A 16,394-nucleotide genomic window follows, 5' to 3' on the forward strand; every position below is an offset into this window, starting at 1 on the left:
TTAAATTCTTCATGCATTATACACATATGAGATTTTAAAAAATAGTATATTTTAACTGGAGTATGCACCTTACACCCTTATTTCAGGTACGTAAACAAATACGATGGGATGAAGAGCTTTTTAAGGTCATATAGGCAAGGAAACAGCTAAACAAACTTAAAAATTAACAAGGCAAATCTATAGTACATTTGACTTAATCACTATACTGTTCCCCCCCCCCATTAGGCTGTTGTTACTAGACCATCTTTCCCTTTTCTATAAATTCTTCTTCATGCCTCAATCTCCAACAATGATACCCCAACTTTTGTTTGCTGCTCGGTTATGTGTTTGGTGGGGGATAGGACTTTGACAGCAGCATGATCTTCTGAGGAACAAGTCAGTCTCCTACTGAGTTGGAATTTGCAACCTTCTTGGGGTTGCCTGGCCCAGATATTTTCTGCTAGACTGAAAACTGAACATGGTCATTATTTCAGACCTCAGAGAAACATTCACAAGCAAGTCTGATCTGTCTAAAGCTCCTGAATACCATTCCTATTAATCAGTGTATTTTGAATAATTTGTCACCGAAAATAGAACCACACACAAATCAAGTAATAGAAGTATTTGTCAAGCTGTGTTAGCTAACAGTAACTACTATAAAGACTACAAAACATTCAGGGAAAATTAATCTAATGATTTAACACAACCCTGTGTTTAACACAATAATGTTTTGCATACCAACTCATTCTACTATCTAAAACAGCATTTTATCACACAAAATAGAATAATAGTTGACATACAATATTCTTTGTCACCACGGTGTTTTACACTACGTATTTAACATACTGTTAAAAAATAAACTGAGAAATATTAAAAACTTTAAGAGCTATTTTAAGCAAAACTTGATTCGAATCAGGCAGCAACCAGTCTAGCACATAGAAAGGAACTCTGAGGAACTGTACAAAATGAAATACTTTTTTTTTCTTTAAGAACTTTGATTGAGATACAACTGACATACAATAAACTGCATATATTTAAAGTGTACAATTTGATATTTTTTTTCCTTAGTCATGTATGTATGGCAATCCCAATCTCCCAGTTCATTCCCATCCCAACCCCACCTGCTTTCCCCACTTGATCTCCATATGTCTGTTCTCAACATCTGTGTCTCTATTTCTGCCTTGAGAACTGGTTGATTTGTACCATTTTTCTATATTCCACATATGTGTTAATATGCGATATTTATTTTTCTCTTTCAGACTCACTTCACTGCATGACAGTTTCTAGGTCCATCCATGATTGTGCAGATGTGCCAATTTCGTTCCTTTTTACAGCTGAGTAGTATTCCATCGTATATATGTACCACATCTTCTTTACCCATTCATCTGTTGATGGACATTTAGGTTTGCTTCCATGACCTGGCTATTGTAAATAGTGCTGCAGTGAACATTGGGGTGCATGTGTCTTTTTGAATTATGGTGTTCTCTGGGTATATGCCCAGCAGTGGGATTGCTGGGTCATATGGTAATTCTATTTTTAGTTTTGCAAGGAACCTCCATACTGTTCTCCATAGTGGCTGTATCAATTTACATTCCCACCAGCAGTGCAAGAGCATTCCCTTTTCTCCACACCCTCTCCAGCATTTACTGTTTGCAGATCTTCTGATGATGCCCATTCTGACCGGTGTGAGGTGATACCTCATTGCAGTTTTGACTTGCATTTCTCTAATAATTAGTGATGTTGAGCAGCTTTTCATGTGCCTCTTGGCCATGCATATGTCTTCTTTGGAGAAATGCCTATTCAGGTCTCAAAATGAAAGACTTATAGGCAAGTGGGAGCAGGAACCAGGAAGCTATACTAGGCCAAAAGCAGGTTGGTTATCGCAAGTTACTTTCCTTTAGGGATGGCAGTGGTCTATCAGGCAGATTACCTAACTAGTGCTCACATGTGATTCCGAATTGACTGATTTAGGATTCTGTTTCTGGGAGAGCCAAAACTGTAAGTCCCAGCTTGGTGAGATAAGGCTTAGCATAAGTGACTCCATTCTGGCTTGTCTTGTTTTTAACAGTACAAAGGTCCTTGCCAGGTGGGGAAAATTTATTACCCCATTTTACAAATGCTAATAATAGACACGGAAGTAAAGTAATATTCCTGGAGTCATATCCCAACCAGTAGTACTACTGAGACTGAAGGAGAGAATTTTTGCTTTCAGTCAGGTTCTTAAGCTTCTATGTTACTTTGAAATTGTGTTACTATTGCAAATGTTTTCTTCTATCCAAAGCATTGTTTACTGAACTACTACAATAAGCCAGGGAATTTTACGTGCTATCTCATTAAATCCTCATACATCATCCTGTTATAAAATGATTACTGGTGAGTCCACTGAAGTTCAGAGATGTTAAGTAATTTGCCAGGCTTGCACACGACTGAGTCAAGACTCCAGTTCCAAGTTCAAGAATCTACCTCTCACTACCTTGCTCCACTTTCTTCCACTACATGTCTGAAAGAAAAACCTTTCTGCAGACAATCACGTATGAATAACCCACAAAGGTTAATACATCCCAAGACGACTTAACAACAGCTTCTTCGTAAGGGAAAACAGTAAAACGACAATTTTTTAAAGTAAAAATAAATCAGTAGAAAAAATGAGACAAGAACAATTCATTTTAAAGGAGTCAAAATTTAGCAAATATGTATCGATCTCTTAGCATGTCAGGCATCATTCTAAGCCCTGGCCTCATGGAGCTTACCCTATAGAGCACTTTGATACAGAAATGAGGAGAGATCAACAAGAGAACAAAAAGAGCAAGGAACAGTTAAATACAAACACCTGCAGTCAAAGAGGGGCACGAAGAACCAAACAAGCCAGACAAAAAAAACTCTGTCAAGCTGTTTCACGACAATCTTCCGAATTACTGTAAGTAACGGACGATTGAAAACTTGCTGATTTTCATGAAGGAAGCCCAAGACTTCGTTTCAGAAACGATCGTTTTACCAGTTCCTTTACCTCAGGGACGCCTTCAGCCAAACAGAAGCACCGCGAACGAAGCGCACGCCTGTAGAAACCACCAGTCGTTTCCATTCCTTTCTCTGATTGGCTCCTCTCCCCGGACAGGAAGTCCCGCCCTCTGCAGGGAGGCGGGAGACCGAACTCAGCCAGAGTCGCTGGAACTCAGCCCCAGACGTGGGCTCCTGAGGCCCAGTGGCCTAGAGGGGCCTGATGGTGGTCATAGCCCGGTGCTAAGTTTCTCAGCTTTTTAGTTTTTCAGATAACTAGTCTGGTTGTGGTAACAGCTGTCCTACCCCGGCCGTACATGTGGAGCCTTTTTAGAGGTTTAAAGGGAAAAGAAACGACAGTGACTCCTTGTTCCAGGCCGCCACCTGGGTGCGGGGGGAGCTGGGGGAGCTGGCCTGTGGCGCGGGGAAGCCGGGGTCTCAGGGCAGAGCGCTGCTGTAGCGAGCCGGGTCACGTGCCTCCATTCGCCGTTGTGACAGCGCGGTTTGGAGGGAGTTTGTTTTATATGATATTAGCACATTGTGGCCAGACTTTAGCTAACTGAGTAACGAAGTAGCTGAAGTAGTCTGAAAAGTAAATACGTGGGCTTTGCTAACCGAGACTGAAACATTCAGATACAAATACCCTCTTCAGTTAAGCGCTTCCTGAAGAGGACCCAGAGGTCTGTTTATTTTTCCAACGACAAAGCATCCGACATTGTTGCTTGGGGAAAATCTTCAGATATTTGACTACTTTTTTTTTTGTTTTTTCGATTGGGGTTGAAGAAAGACTTAAGCTTAACTCAGTTACACGTCTTGTTCGCCTTTGTTATTACTGCCAGGAGAGAAACGAAGTTGCTTACTTCTAGCTCTTAGGCTCCTTTGGGGGGGTGGGGGGGTGGGGGGAAGGCTGTCGTTAAAGTCCCCTTGAGATAATGATTCTTCTGGGTCGGTCAGAAGAAACAGTCTGCAACAATGGCAATCCCCAGGGTGACACTTCTTGAGGGGCCTAGATTCAGCTGTCAGTCACCTTCAGCCCAGAGCCATCAAATCCATTTACACAAAAGCTGGTTATCACAAACCTTTTGAAAAGCTAAGTAAAGAGGAGATTTACCCATCCTTGAATCTCCATTCTTTTTTCTTTGATTCCCTCATTTCCCCTATCTTTCCTTTTTTTCCCCCCCTAACTACCTCTGGGAACTTCTGGGATTTTTCTCCTGCTTTTGTTCCACCCTAAGAGCTTACACTATTGTTATCTTAAAGCTTAAGCTTAAGCTTGAATATAACTCTCAAGATATACAGAAATAAATACCATACTCTTGTATGAAAATTTTTAATTCTAATAAGTATTTTTGTCTCCAAAAGGATAGGATTTTCTGGGGGTTGAGGAAGGATTGTTTACTGTTATAATGTTGAGAAAATTTCTGTAAGTATTTTAAGTATTTCTTTCAGCATATGTTTTGCTATGCACGTACTTTTGTACATCCCTTCCTATTGTATACATACCTTTTTACTTTTGTAATTTTTACACTAAAGAGACTATAAGATAAAAGCTTGAATCAGTTTGCAACCGAAATGATCCTTGACAACCTATACAAATATGAAAAATTATTTTGTGTAAATATTACTGAATTTCTAATATAACAGTTCTTTCTGTGAATTCTGTAACTTTGTAATTATGAGGAACTGATTTCCTTTCACCAAGAAAAGGAGAAATTCTGGTCATGCTTTAGAAATTCTGATTTTCTCTGTGTAATGGTATTATAACATTTAATTTAACAAACTGAAAGAGTTTTAATTAGTGAAAAGTAAATAAAATACTGCATTAAAATGTAAGTTTATTTCGTTGATGTGCATATGGTTGCTAGAATTAAACTATTGCCCAGTATAATGCCTTGAAGGAGCATTTGTAATCATAATTAGTTTGTCAATTATAACAAATTTTAGTGTTATGACTGTGGGTGGAAGCAGCAGATAGCCTCGGCTTGGTAGAGATGTGAGGCCTGGTGAGAAGAGCAGGCCAAGGGAAATCCATACTTAGAGCCAAAAGACACTTTATGAAGAACAAGATAGTTGGCATGCAATGGCAAGCCATGTCACTAAGGCCAGTACTAACTACTATACCAGTTACATATGATGTAGCCCAAGGTAGTTCACTTATCTGGCCCTGATCTCCTTTTAGTTACTACCAAAAGGGTACCAGCTATTCCACTGAAAAATAATTGAGTGATTCATTTATTCATTCAACATTATTTCTTGAGCATTTACTACTACTTGCCAGCATATCATAGTGAAAGGATCTTAAGTAACTTACCATGTAGTGGAAGGAACCAGCACTAAGTGGGTTTTTGAGGGTGATCAAAAATAGATTGTTGTCAAGTAGACACTGAAGTCTTATTTATAAAATTAATCAGCCAGTTCAGACTATATAACAATGTTAACTATGTCCCAGGAACATTGTTAGAATTTAAGGCCATAAAAATCAATAAAATAGGGACTGTGTCCCAAGATAGCTCTCTGCTTCACGTAGTGTAGGCCACTGTTCCCTCTTCAGGAACCGAGGCCTGCGTGGTTTGGATCTTGCTGATCTCTTAGATCTCTTTTTAGGTGCTCCATTTCCCTCACACCACATTCTAAACACATGAGTTTTGGGAGTTTTGTTATTTGCTCTCCCCTGTTGAAACATGTCATCTCTTTTTCTCCTTAGGGCCTTTGGGATGATTGTGGTTCAAGTTTATAAAATTTTATTATATGGTTCACCGCTGTACTTACTATGAGGAAAGCAGAGGTAAGTTATTAGCTTTTATGGTTGGATGTTGCCGTTAGTGGGAAACTCTGATCTCTTAATCCATTGTATTCTGATAACACTGTATTAAATGCATGAAATAAACTCTTCATATTGTCACTCATCTGTTTGATAGTTTTACTAGTTGATTTTTTTTTCCTATGCCACTATCATTACCACAGTTGTCCATCTCAGTACAGATTATACAATAGTAAAAAATTATTTTGTTGTCTAAATATTACTGAAATTCAAATACAACAGTTCTTTCTGTGAGTTCTGTAACTTTTAATTAGAAGGAGCTGATTTCCTTTCACTGAGAAAAGGAGAATGGTTGTGCTCGAGAAATTCTGATCATCTCCATGTAATCTCTAGATTATATAGTCTTTATTTCCTGTGGCTGTTCTGACAAATTACCACAAATCAGGTAGCTTAAAACAGCAGAAATTTATCCTCTCACAGTTGTGGAGGCTAGAAGCCTGAGATCAAGGTGAGCCGTGCTCCTCTACAGGCTCTGCCTCCCACCTAAGCTTTTGTGGTTGCAGGCAGTCCTTGGCATTCCTTGATTTGTAGCCATACCACTCTAATCTTTGCTTCTGTGCCTCCTCCTTTTCTGTCTTGTGTCTCTCCTCTGTGTGTTTCTTTTAAGGACACGTTATGGATTTAGGGCCCACCTAAGTAATCCAGATGTTCTGCTCAAGAACCTTATCTTAATTACGTTTGTAAATCTTTTTTCCAAATATAGTAACATTTACAGTTTCTAGGAATTTCATGTGGGCATGTCTTTTGGGGTATCTCCATTTAACCCAATATATATGAGAATTTATTCATTTGATATTTCATATGTTTTTAGTATTGTGTTTCCTTTTATTATAATCTGCTTTATTTTATTTTTATTAGTGATCTGTTTTATATATATTAGCATATATATATCAGCTCCTATCTCCCAATTCATCCCAGCACTCCCTGATATTTCATGTTTTTCATGTTTTTATTTCAAAATAAATTATGATGCCTTAATACAGCTTGAATGACTAATATATATATTCAACATTTAGCTTAAAAACTGTATTTAATCTATCAGATTTTATGATTAGGAATTTCTATAAAATTTTGATGACCTGGTTCTAGGACAGTAAGAATTTTACTGAGGAAGATATTTGGTTCACATTGGGTGTAGGTAATCATACCTACACCCTGTTTGTCCTTTTCTTTGTATTGTAGGCTCATTTTCATAATCTAAGAGGAAGAGGCTGAGGTAATGAGTATCAAAGTCAAACACATATTACAATCATTTGTTTGAAGTACATTGACAAAGAATTAATGGTTTAATAGGAGAAAAATATATTGGAGAAACATGAATTTCAGTTAACAATAATTAAGAAAATTAGCAAATTGAGCATCCAGTATTGTTATTTATGTATATTTTTTAAAATTTCTTATACTTATGAGGTAGTCTTACTTATAAAAGGTTAGAAAGACAAATATGTTTTTTATTGTACATGTATATAATCATCTTTGAAAGAAATAGACCCTGTTTGTTAGCTGAAACATTGACAGATTACAGCTGAGCTGATTGTTTCCAAGGATTACATTTTCTCTTTATTCTTTTTTTTTTTTCCAGTTATATTTAGCCAAGATTGCCTTCTTTTGGAAGTATGCTTGGAAGTTAGGAATTAGAGTGAAGAAAGAACATTAGGGAAGGAAACAGTGGTTTAGAGAATGATATTTTGAGAAGAGGAAAATAACATTAGAAACAAAAATGTAACAGAATTCAAAACAGCTATATTATATATGAAAAAATGTGTTAAAATACTAGAAAAACAGCACTTAAATGGAAAAAATTCACAATCTAATGCAGTTTTGTTTGGAAAATAAAAGACAATTTGTATTTTTAACTAAACTCTGTAGGAAGGTATGGTCATCTCAACATGAAACATTGTATCAAAGCCATGACAGTCTACAGTTTACACAGACCTTTTCATGGGTTGGCTAAGAGCTATTTGACCTAGCCAGAGAGTTTTTGTGTCTCATTTTTACAATGGAAGACTATCTATCATCCATGATTTTTGTGTTGATGATTTTAAAAAGTGATTGATTTTTCTATCTGTTAGCAAACCAGGCACTTAGGAGGCATATTAACTGTATCACAGCAGTAGCAATTCACCAAATCAGACTTTAGTTGCCTGGAATAGTTTTTCTTTCCCTGATCTCCAACCCTCCCATATTTGAGTTATTAATTTACTGGCAAGGAATGATCCAGTCACAGCAGAACAGTGTAAGGGAATTCTGGGAAATGGATTGAGTTGAGAAAGATTTTCTCTTTAACAAGGATTGCTCATTATAGGTTATTCCTCAAGAGAGTTGGAAACGGATGAGATCAGTAAAGGAAAATAGAAGATTATGTATAGTGGGGGGTGGGGGTGGGGGGTGTATGTGTGTGTTAACTTGAGAATCCTTGACACAGGAGTGAGTGAAAACACAGGGATATGTTGGAATCTGTTTTGCAGCCTCAGCTATATTGTCTCAATCTATTCTTACATATCCATTTCCAACTATTTCTTTTTCTCAGGCACCAACAGGATTTACTCAATGTCATTTCCAGAAGTAACACCTTAAGAAACACTTTCAGAAACAGTTTCTCAATTGCAGGATACTGATACTTTTAGGAGCCAGAAAAGAATTTCTGAAAATCATTTCAAAGACCAAGGTTTCTGAAAATAGCATAAGACTTTTTTTTTTCCCCCAAAACAAATTGTATACAGTGTACACACATTAACATGGATTAAGAAAGTGGTAAAATGAAGCATAAAGGCTAGAAAGCATCAGTGCTTCACCATTTCTGTTTGAATGTATGTGAATTTTGTCTAAAAATCTTGATTTTACTTTCAGTTATTTTTGGAACAGTTAAGATGTATTGAGATTCTTTTGTAGATGGCAAGGTTTTATTTGGAAAGCTAGGATAAAGGTTTTCTTTTAAAAAATGTGTTTTACTTACTTGGCCAGTGAAGTCCATTCCCTCCAAAGTTTGATTTTACTTTTTAAAATATTTGTTCCTAGATTCTTAAAAATCTAGAAAGAAAAATAAACTCCTTGTGGAATATAGTTTACATGGATTTTTTTTTTCAGTGAAAGGGTGGTACTTTTTCCATTTTAATAGAATCAAATATATTACAAATGAGGGAATCTGCTTTTTATTGAGTGTACCAATGTATATAAACACATTTATGTAGTATGTGTGTTATTGTCTTTATTCCCTTGTTTCTAAGGAGAGATGTGTATAATGTATGGTTTAATCCTCCAGACCATTAGTATGACCCATAAGTATGGAAAAATCATGAAAAATCTGTTGGCTTAAATTGAAAGTAAAACTCAGGTCTGAGATCTTAACCATTTAAAACCTTGAAATCTCATAAATTAAGCATCATTGAGGCTGGTCCCATCTTTCATAACAGCTCTCCAGAGAAAATCCTAAAAGCCAGGGCACTCTAAGATAAGCTGTGGATGATTCAGTAGGTGGCACAATTTTCACTGAGTCAGTACTGAACTGATGCCCCAGCATGGTATGAGGGGGCACTGCACTGCTGGAGGTGTCGTCTAATGGATGAGGGTAAAACCAAGGTCTTGACCACCAGCAGTTATTAAAAATCCCATGGCACTTTTCAAAAGAGTAAAGATGATGTTAAACCCTGTGTCCTGGCTAATTTCCAAATTGGGCAATTATATTCTGCCTACTTAAAATTTCTCTGTAATTTTAGTTGGATAATACATTCCTCATCTTCTGCCCTACGCTGTTGCTGTTTCCAGTTTAGAGGTGCGTGCATTTCTGTGGTGAGGGAAGTGTTGCTTCTTTGAAAAATGTCTTGCAAGGTCTGAGATCAGGGGATGAAAGGTACAACATACATCTATCAGAACAGGTGCCATATTAGTTTGTTTCTCTTGTGATTAGGCTGACTATAAGAAAATTGCCAAATAAGTGTCTTTAAAAATAGCCTCGTCAGGTAGTCAGAGGTGCTATGCTTGCAAAGTTTTCCAAGATGGATATTTTAATTCTATTAAGTTGTGACTAAGAAATGAGGCTTCTCTTGAAGTGAATATATTATGTAAATACTAACAATTTAAGCATAAAATTATAGACATTTAATAGGAATAATTAAATTTTCCAGCATTTGCCTAGCAAGGCCTATCATAGTCACTCTAAAACATTAGTTACCATATCATTTTTCGCTTATAATGTATTGGAATTTTCTCCAAATCGGTAATTGTTAAGAAAGAAGGTCACTGTTGGGAAACAAGTGGAAAGCATTTCTTAAATAATAAAAATAATAAAATAATTATTTGTTAGCATACCCTGGATTTGGGGAAAACCTGTAGAAAACATTCCTAAGGAAGAGACCAATAGTGGGGCTGTGTATTTCCAGCTTCACCCAGTACTCAGCCCCATAGAAAAGAGTGTACAGTAGGAATTTAATGTCATAGATGGTAACATTTACATTTATTTTGACTATGTAGATGCTTGGCTAGAAAATGATAAAAACTAGCAACAACTCATTTTTCTCAAGTACCAAGTATTTTTCTGCAAAAGCAAAACATCAATCTAATCTCTTAGCCTTCAGTACTTTCATATATTACCTTTTTTGAACAGAATCTTTCCAAGTAGTCTTAAAATGCTGTAACCTCAAAGGTTTCTATTTCTAGCAATTAGTTTTAACTCTATTATGAAGACTTTTCCAACTAACATCGTCATTCTGCTTTACAGATATATTAAAAACTTATCTTCTGCTTATTAATAATAGAGTCAATACAGGAAAATACTTCAAACCAAAAAATCTGGCAGCATGCAGAGATAGTACTAAATACTATAGCAAATAAACATAGTAATTCTGTTTGCATAAGTGCTATTACTGCCTAATAAAGAAATCACTTGAAAAGGAAATACCATCTTTAGAATTTGAACTTGCTGTTAGCAGAAAATATTATAATGTTTTTAGCCTAGCTTTGACAACTACAACAGACAGTACTGAGTAACAGGAAGAGTTCACTTTGTAATAGGAAAAGTAGTCACTCTGATCACTTTGGCTCTTTAGTATGCAGCCCAGAGGATTCAGAAAAAGATTACATTTACCATAATTAACATATATGTAAATGGAGATCATGGCTATGAATGATAAATTTTCATAGCAATTTAAATCTTGTACAAATTAATCAACCATACAGACACTTGATTAATGAAAGACAGTGTCACTTTAAAATGCAACATGTTAATATATATTACTGTTATTGCAGATCAAAGGATCTTTAAATGTAAACCAATTAGAACAAAGTTCAATCTACATTTTTTAACAGATTTAATTCCCTTGTAATTATGATGACAATTTGAAAAAATATGTTTTTCCTCTTTATATTTATTTACTAATTTTAGTGAAACTTGTACAAATGAATTTTGGGTGTTTCATTATAGTGATTGGATTCTCAAAATATAGGATTGCAGTACAGTACAGTGAATGCACAAAAACAATTACAAAGTGGATGCAAGATATTTATTCCCACGTCATTGCTAAATTTAGAAGTTTTCTTCTGATAGTTCCCCATTTGTGCTCTCACTGAGAGAGTTATATTAAACAGATTACTAAATGACTGATATTCTCACTCAGTACAATGTCTCAAATGAGATTTTACTAAGAGCTATTTTACTTGGTCTTTGAGGGATAAAAAATGAAAACTCTTGTAGACTTGAATTTTATTGAGAATAGTTTTCATTTACATAGTGAAAATGAATGCCTAATTTCCAGAAAAAAGTAATCTTTTAAAAAATATATATAAAATTTACAGTTAATACATAAATATATGTTCAAAATTTAAGGTCTGAAATATACAGTTTCTCTATAATTTTGTTTTTTTGCAAACAGAAGTTAGGCATAAAAACAAACATACTGCTTTGCAAATTCAGTATAGATCTGTTTTACAAGGGAAACCCTACAATTGGTCATTAATTTTTATCAGTAACTTGGAAGTCTAAGCTGTTGCCAAATTTTATCGCTTAAACCCGTACATCATAGAAGGCGCTATTGATAAAGAATTGATAAAATAACAAATCAAGAAAGAGAGCAGCCTGTACTAGACAGAAAGATGAAAAAAATGTGACAGTATGTTCTATGTTAAACTCCTAGTAGAAAACTATGCTCAATATGGCTAATAATCATTGAGCATTATCTATGTGCCATATGCCATATTAAGAACTTGGCACTTTAAAAATATGCATTTGTGATTTAATTATTAAATCATTTAATCCTGATAACACCTCTATAAAATAGAATTATTACTTCAGTGAAATAGTAGTAAAACTGGAATTTTGATCTTAGTCCTCATTTCAAAGTTTGTGTCCTTTAAATACGATGGCATACTGCCTCCCCATGACTATGTAACATTGTTTATCATTATCATTATATCTAGCCTCTTAAATAGTCTCACTAGAGCTATAATGCTGCTGATGTTGGTATAGGACTACTACTAATGCACTACAAATTCTGTAAACAATGTAAATAGCATGACAGTATCATGAATAATGTTTAACTCAGTCTATTGGAATTGTAAAAACCTGCCTTTAATACACCTCTCCTGGAATATGAGGAAAATAGGTGAATAGATAGATAAAATATTAGCAAGCCTATTTAGTCATTGAATGAGCACTTAATACTTAGCCAGGATCTGCACAAAGTCCTAGGGATACAACAGTAATCAAGGCTTCTATTCCCAGGAGTATACAGTATAATGAGAAAAGCAGAAAAGTAAATTGGTAATTATAATACATTGTGATCAGTTAAGGGTTAATTCATAATGCTGTGGGAGTGCATAAGACTGCCCTCAAAGATGGGAGAGGAAAAAAAAACCCAACTCTAAACTTAAGGAGTTTTGTACAGTGTGGTATAAAGTATGTGGGAATTCTAGGGAAGTCAGTGCTGCAATGTTAAAGTCATTAAAGGTGTGGCTTTAAGAAAAAATCTTCAGGCAAGGCAAGGATTGCAAGGATCATACACACTACCCAGTTGCAGATTACACAGGCTTTTAATGAATATTATAGAAAGATACTGATCATTATATTAGTTGAAATCACAGAAAACTCCTAAATAAAAATAGTTTAAATAATTTTGTTTCTCTCACATTCATTAATTTAAGATGAAAGGAATCCAGTGCTGCTGTAGCAGCTCCATGAAGTCATAAAAGATGCCAGCTCCTAACTTCCAACACAATACTTCGCCACTGCTAGGATCTGGTCCTCAATCTCATGGTCCAGCGTGGCTGTTGGTATCTAGCTCTCATACCCATCTTCCAGGCAAGAAAATGAAAGAAGAAAGGAAAAAAAGGTTCAATCCTCTTTTGTTTTTAAGGAGACTATCCTGATGTATCACTGAACACTTTCCTACCTATTCAGTTGGTCAAAAGGTTCATTTGGTTTTTTTTCCCATAAGATTGCTCTAGTAGTGCTTAGTTGTCTTTAACTTCACTTGAAACAATTTTCTTGATTGTTTTGTGACAGCTGTCATATCAGCATGCATTTAAAAAAAAAAAAACATCAAAATTGGTGAGTTTTTGTGTAACCATTTTAATGAAGATGGAAGGAAAAACAACATTTTCAGCATATTATGCTTTATTATTTCAAGAAAGGTAAAAATGCAGCTGAAACACAACAGATTTATGCGTTGTGTGGAGAAGGTGCTGTGACGAATGTGTCAAAAGTGGTTTGCAAATTTTCATGCTGGAGATTTCTCACTGGACGATGCTCCATGGTCAGGTAGACCAGTTGAAGTTGATAGTGATCAAATCAAAACATAAATTGAGAACAATCAATGTTATACCACATGGGAGATAGCCAACATACTCAAAACATCCAAATCAAATATTGAAAATCATTTGCACCAGCTTGGTTATTTTAATCGCTTTGATGTTTGGGTTCCACATAAGTTAAGAGAAAAAAACTTTCTTGACCATATTTCCGCATGTGATTCTCTACTTAAAAGTAATGAAAACATGCCGTTTTTAAAACAAATTGTGACAGACTATGAAAAGTGGTTAGTGTACAATAATGTGGAACAGAAGAGATTGTGGGACAAGAGAAATGAACCACCACCAACCACACCAAAGGCAGCTCTTCATCCAAAGAAGGTGGTGATGTGTACATGGTGGGATTGGAAGGGAGTCCTCTATTATGAGCTCCTTCCGAAAAACCAAACAATTAATTCCAATAAGTACTGCTCCCAATTAGAGCAACTGAAAGCAGTACTTGACAAAAAGCATCCGGAATTAGTTAATAGAAAACTCATAATCTTCCTCAGGATAATGCAAGACCGGATGTTTCTTTGATGACCACGCAAAAACAGCTTGGCTGGGAAATTCTGATTCCTCTGCCGTATTCACCAGATATTGCACCTTTGTATTTCCATTTATTTTGGTCTCTACAAAATTCTCTTAATGGAAAAAATTTCAATTTCCTGCAAGATTGTAAAAGACACCTGGAACAATTCTTTGCTCAAAAAGATAAAAAGATGAGGCCGAGCTTGCTGCATTGCAGCCGCCGCGGCGCCGCTGGGCTCCTCACTCCCAACAATGGCGGCTCCGAGCCCGAGCGGCGGCGGGGGCGGCTCCGGGGGCGGCAGCGGCACCCCGGGCCCCGCGGGGTCCCCGGCGCCCGGCCACCCGGCCGTCAGCAGCATGCAGGGTAAACGCAAAGCACTGAAGTTGAATTTTGCAAATCCAACTTTCAAATCTACAGCAAGGTTTACTCTGAACCCCAATCCTGCAGGAGTTCAAAACCCACACATAGAGAGACTGAGAACACACAGCATTGAATCGTCAGGAAAACTGAAGATCTCCCCTGAGCAACACTGGGATTTCACTGCAGAGGACTTGAAAGACCTTGGAGAAATTGGACGAGGAGCTTATGGTTCTGTCAACAAAGTGGTCCACTAACCAAGTGGGCAAATAATGGCAGTTAAAAGAATTCGGTCAACAGTGGATGAAAAGGAGCAGAAACAGCTTCTCATGGATTTGGATGTAGTGATGCGGAGCAGTGACTGCCCGTACATTGTTCAGTTTTATGGCGCACTCTTCAGAGAGGGTGACTGTTGGATCTGTAGGGAACTCATGTCTACCTCGTTTGATAAGTTTTACAAATATGTATATAGTGTATTAGATGATGTTATTCCAGAAGAAATTTTAGACAAAATCACTTTAGCAACTGTGAAAGCACTAAACCACTTAAAAGAAAACTTGAAAATCATTCACAGAGATATCAAACCTTCCAATATTCTTCTGGATAGAAGTGGAAATATTAAACTCTGTGACTTTGGCATCAGTGGACAGCTTGTGGACTCCATTGCCAAGACAAGGGATGCTGGGTGCAGGCCGTACATGGCACCTGAAAGAATAGACCCAAGTGCATCACGACAAGGCTATGATGTCCGCTCTGATGTCTGGAGTTTGGGGATCACATTGTACGAATTGGCCACAGGCCGATTTCCTTATCCAAAGTGGAATAGTGTATTTCATCAGCTAACACAAGTCGTGAAAGGAGATCCGCCACAGCTGAGTAATTCTGAGGAAAGGGAATTTTCCCCAAGTTTCATCAACTTTGTCAACTTGTGCCTTACGAAGGATGAATCCAAAAGGCCAAAGTATAAAGAACTTCTGAAACATCCCTTTATTTTGATGTATGAAGAGCGCGCTGTCGAGGTCGCATGCTATGTTTGTAAAATCCTGGATCAGATGCCCACTACTCCCAGCTCTCCCATGTATGTCGATTGATATCGCTGCTACGTCAGACTCTAGACAAAAGGGCTGAGAGGAAGCAAGACGTAACGAATCTTCATCCCGCACCACAGTGTTTTTATTGCTCGCCCAGACACCACGTGCAGTAAGATTGGTGTTTGTTTCCATCATGTCTGTATACTCCCGTCACCTAGAATGTGCATCCCGTAATACCTGAGAGATCACGCAGTGTTAATGCCGGTCAGAGAGACCTCATCCTGCTCTTTCCTGATGAACGTATTCATGAAATGTGGAAGTTAGTACGATCAATTTGTTGACTGTGATTAGATCACATTTTAAATTCATTTCTAGACTCGAAACCTGGAGACACAGCTACTGGAGTGGTGTTTTGTCAGGACGTGATGATGGATGCGCTGTGTAATACAGATGCAAAAATCCTCAACAAAATACTAGCTAACAGACTCCAACAGCACATTAAAAAAATCATACACCATGATCAAGTGGGGTTTATCCCTGGGATGCAAGGATTCTTCAATATATGCAAATCAATCAACGTGATACATCATATCAACAAATTGAAGGATAAAAACCATGTGATCATTTCAATAGATGCAGAAAAAGCTTTTGACAAAGTTCAACATCCATTTATGATAAAAGCTCTCCAGAAAATGGGCATAGAAGGAAATTACCCCAACATAATAAAAGCCATATATGAAAAACCAAAAGCCAACATCGTTCTCAATGGGGAAAAACTGGAAGAATTCCCTCTAAGAACAGGAACAAGACAAGGGTGTCCACTCTCACCACTATTATTCAACATAGTTTTGGAAGTTTTAGCCACAGCAATCAGAGAAGAAAAAGAAATAAAAGGAAT

At 36.8% G+C, this 16,394-nt stretch overlaps 1 protein-coding gene across 1 annotated transcript; it reads left to right on the forward strand.

Annotated features, from left to right (window-relative positions):
• The first annotated feature begins 14,313 nt into the window (after positions 1–14,313).
• On the forward strand, positions 14,314–15,882 carry LOC130859308 (dual specificity mitogen-activated protein kinase kinase 4-like). The gene is given in 1 exon segment (XM_057746596.1): positions 14,314–15,882. A coding segment is annotated over 1 exon segment (1,197 nt). The 5' UTR covers positions 14,314–14,359; the 3' UTR covers positions 15,557–15,882.
• Positions 15,883–16,394: the final 512 nt, after the last annotated feature.

This window comes from Hippopotamus amphibius, chromosome 8 (assembly GCF_030028045.1).
Source record: "Hippopotamus amphibius kiboko isolate mHipAmp2 chromosome 8, mHipAmp2.hap2, whole genome shotgun sequence".
Taxonomy (NCBI): Eukaryota; Metazoa; Chordata; class Mammalia; order Artiodactyla; family Hippopotamidae; genus Hippopotamus; species Hippopotamus amphibius.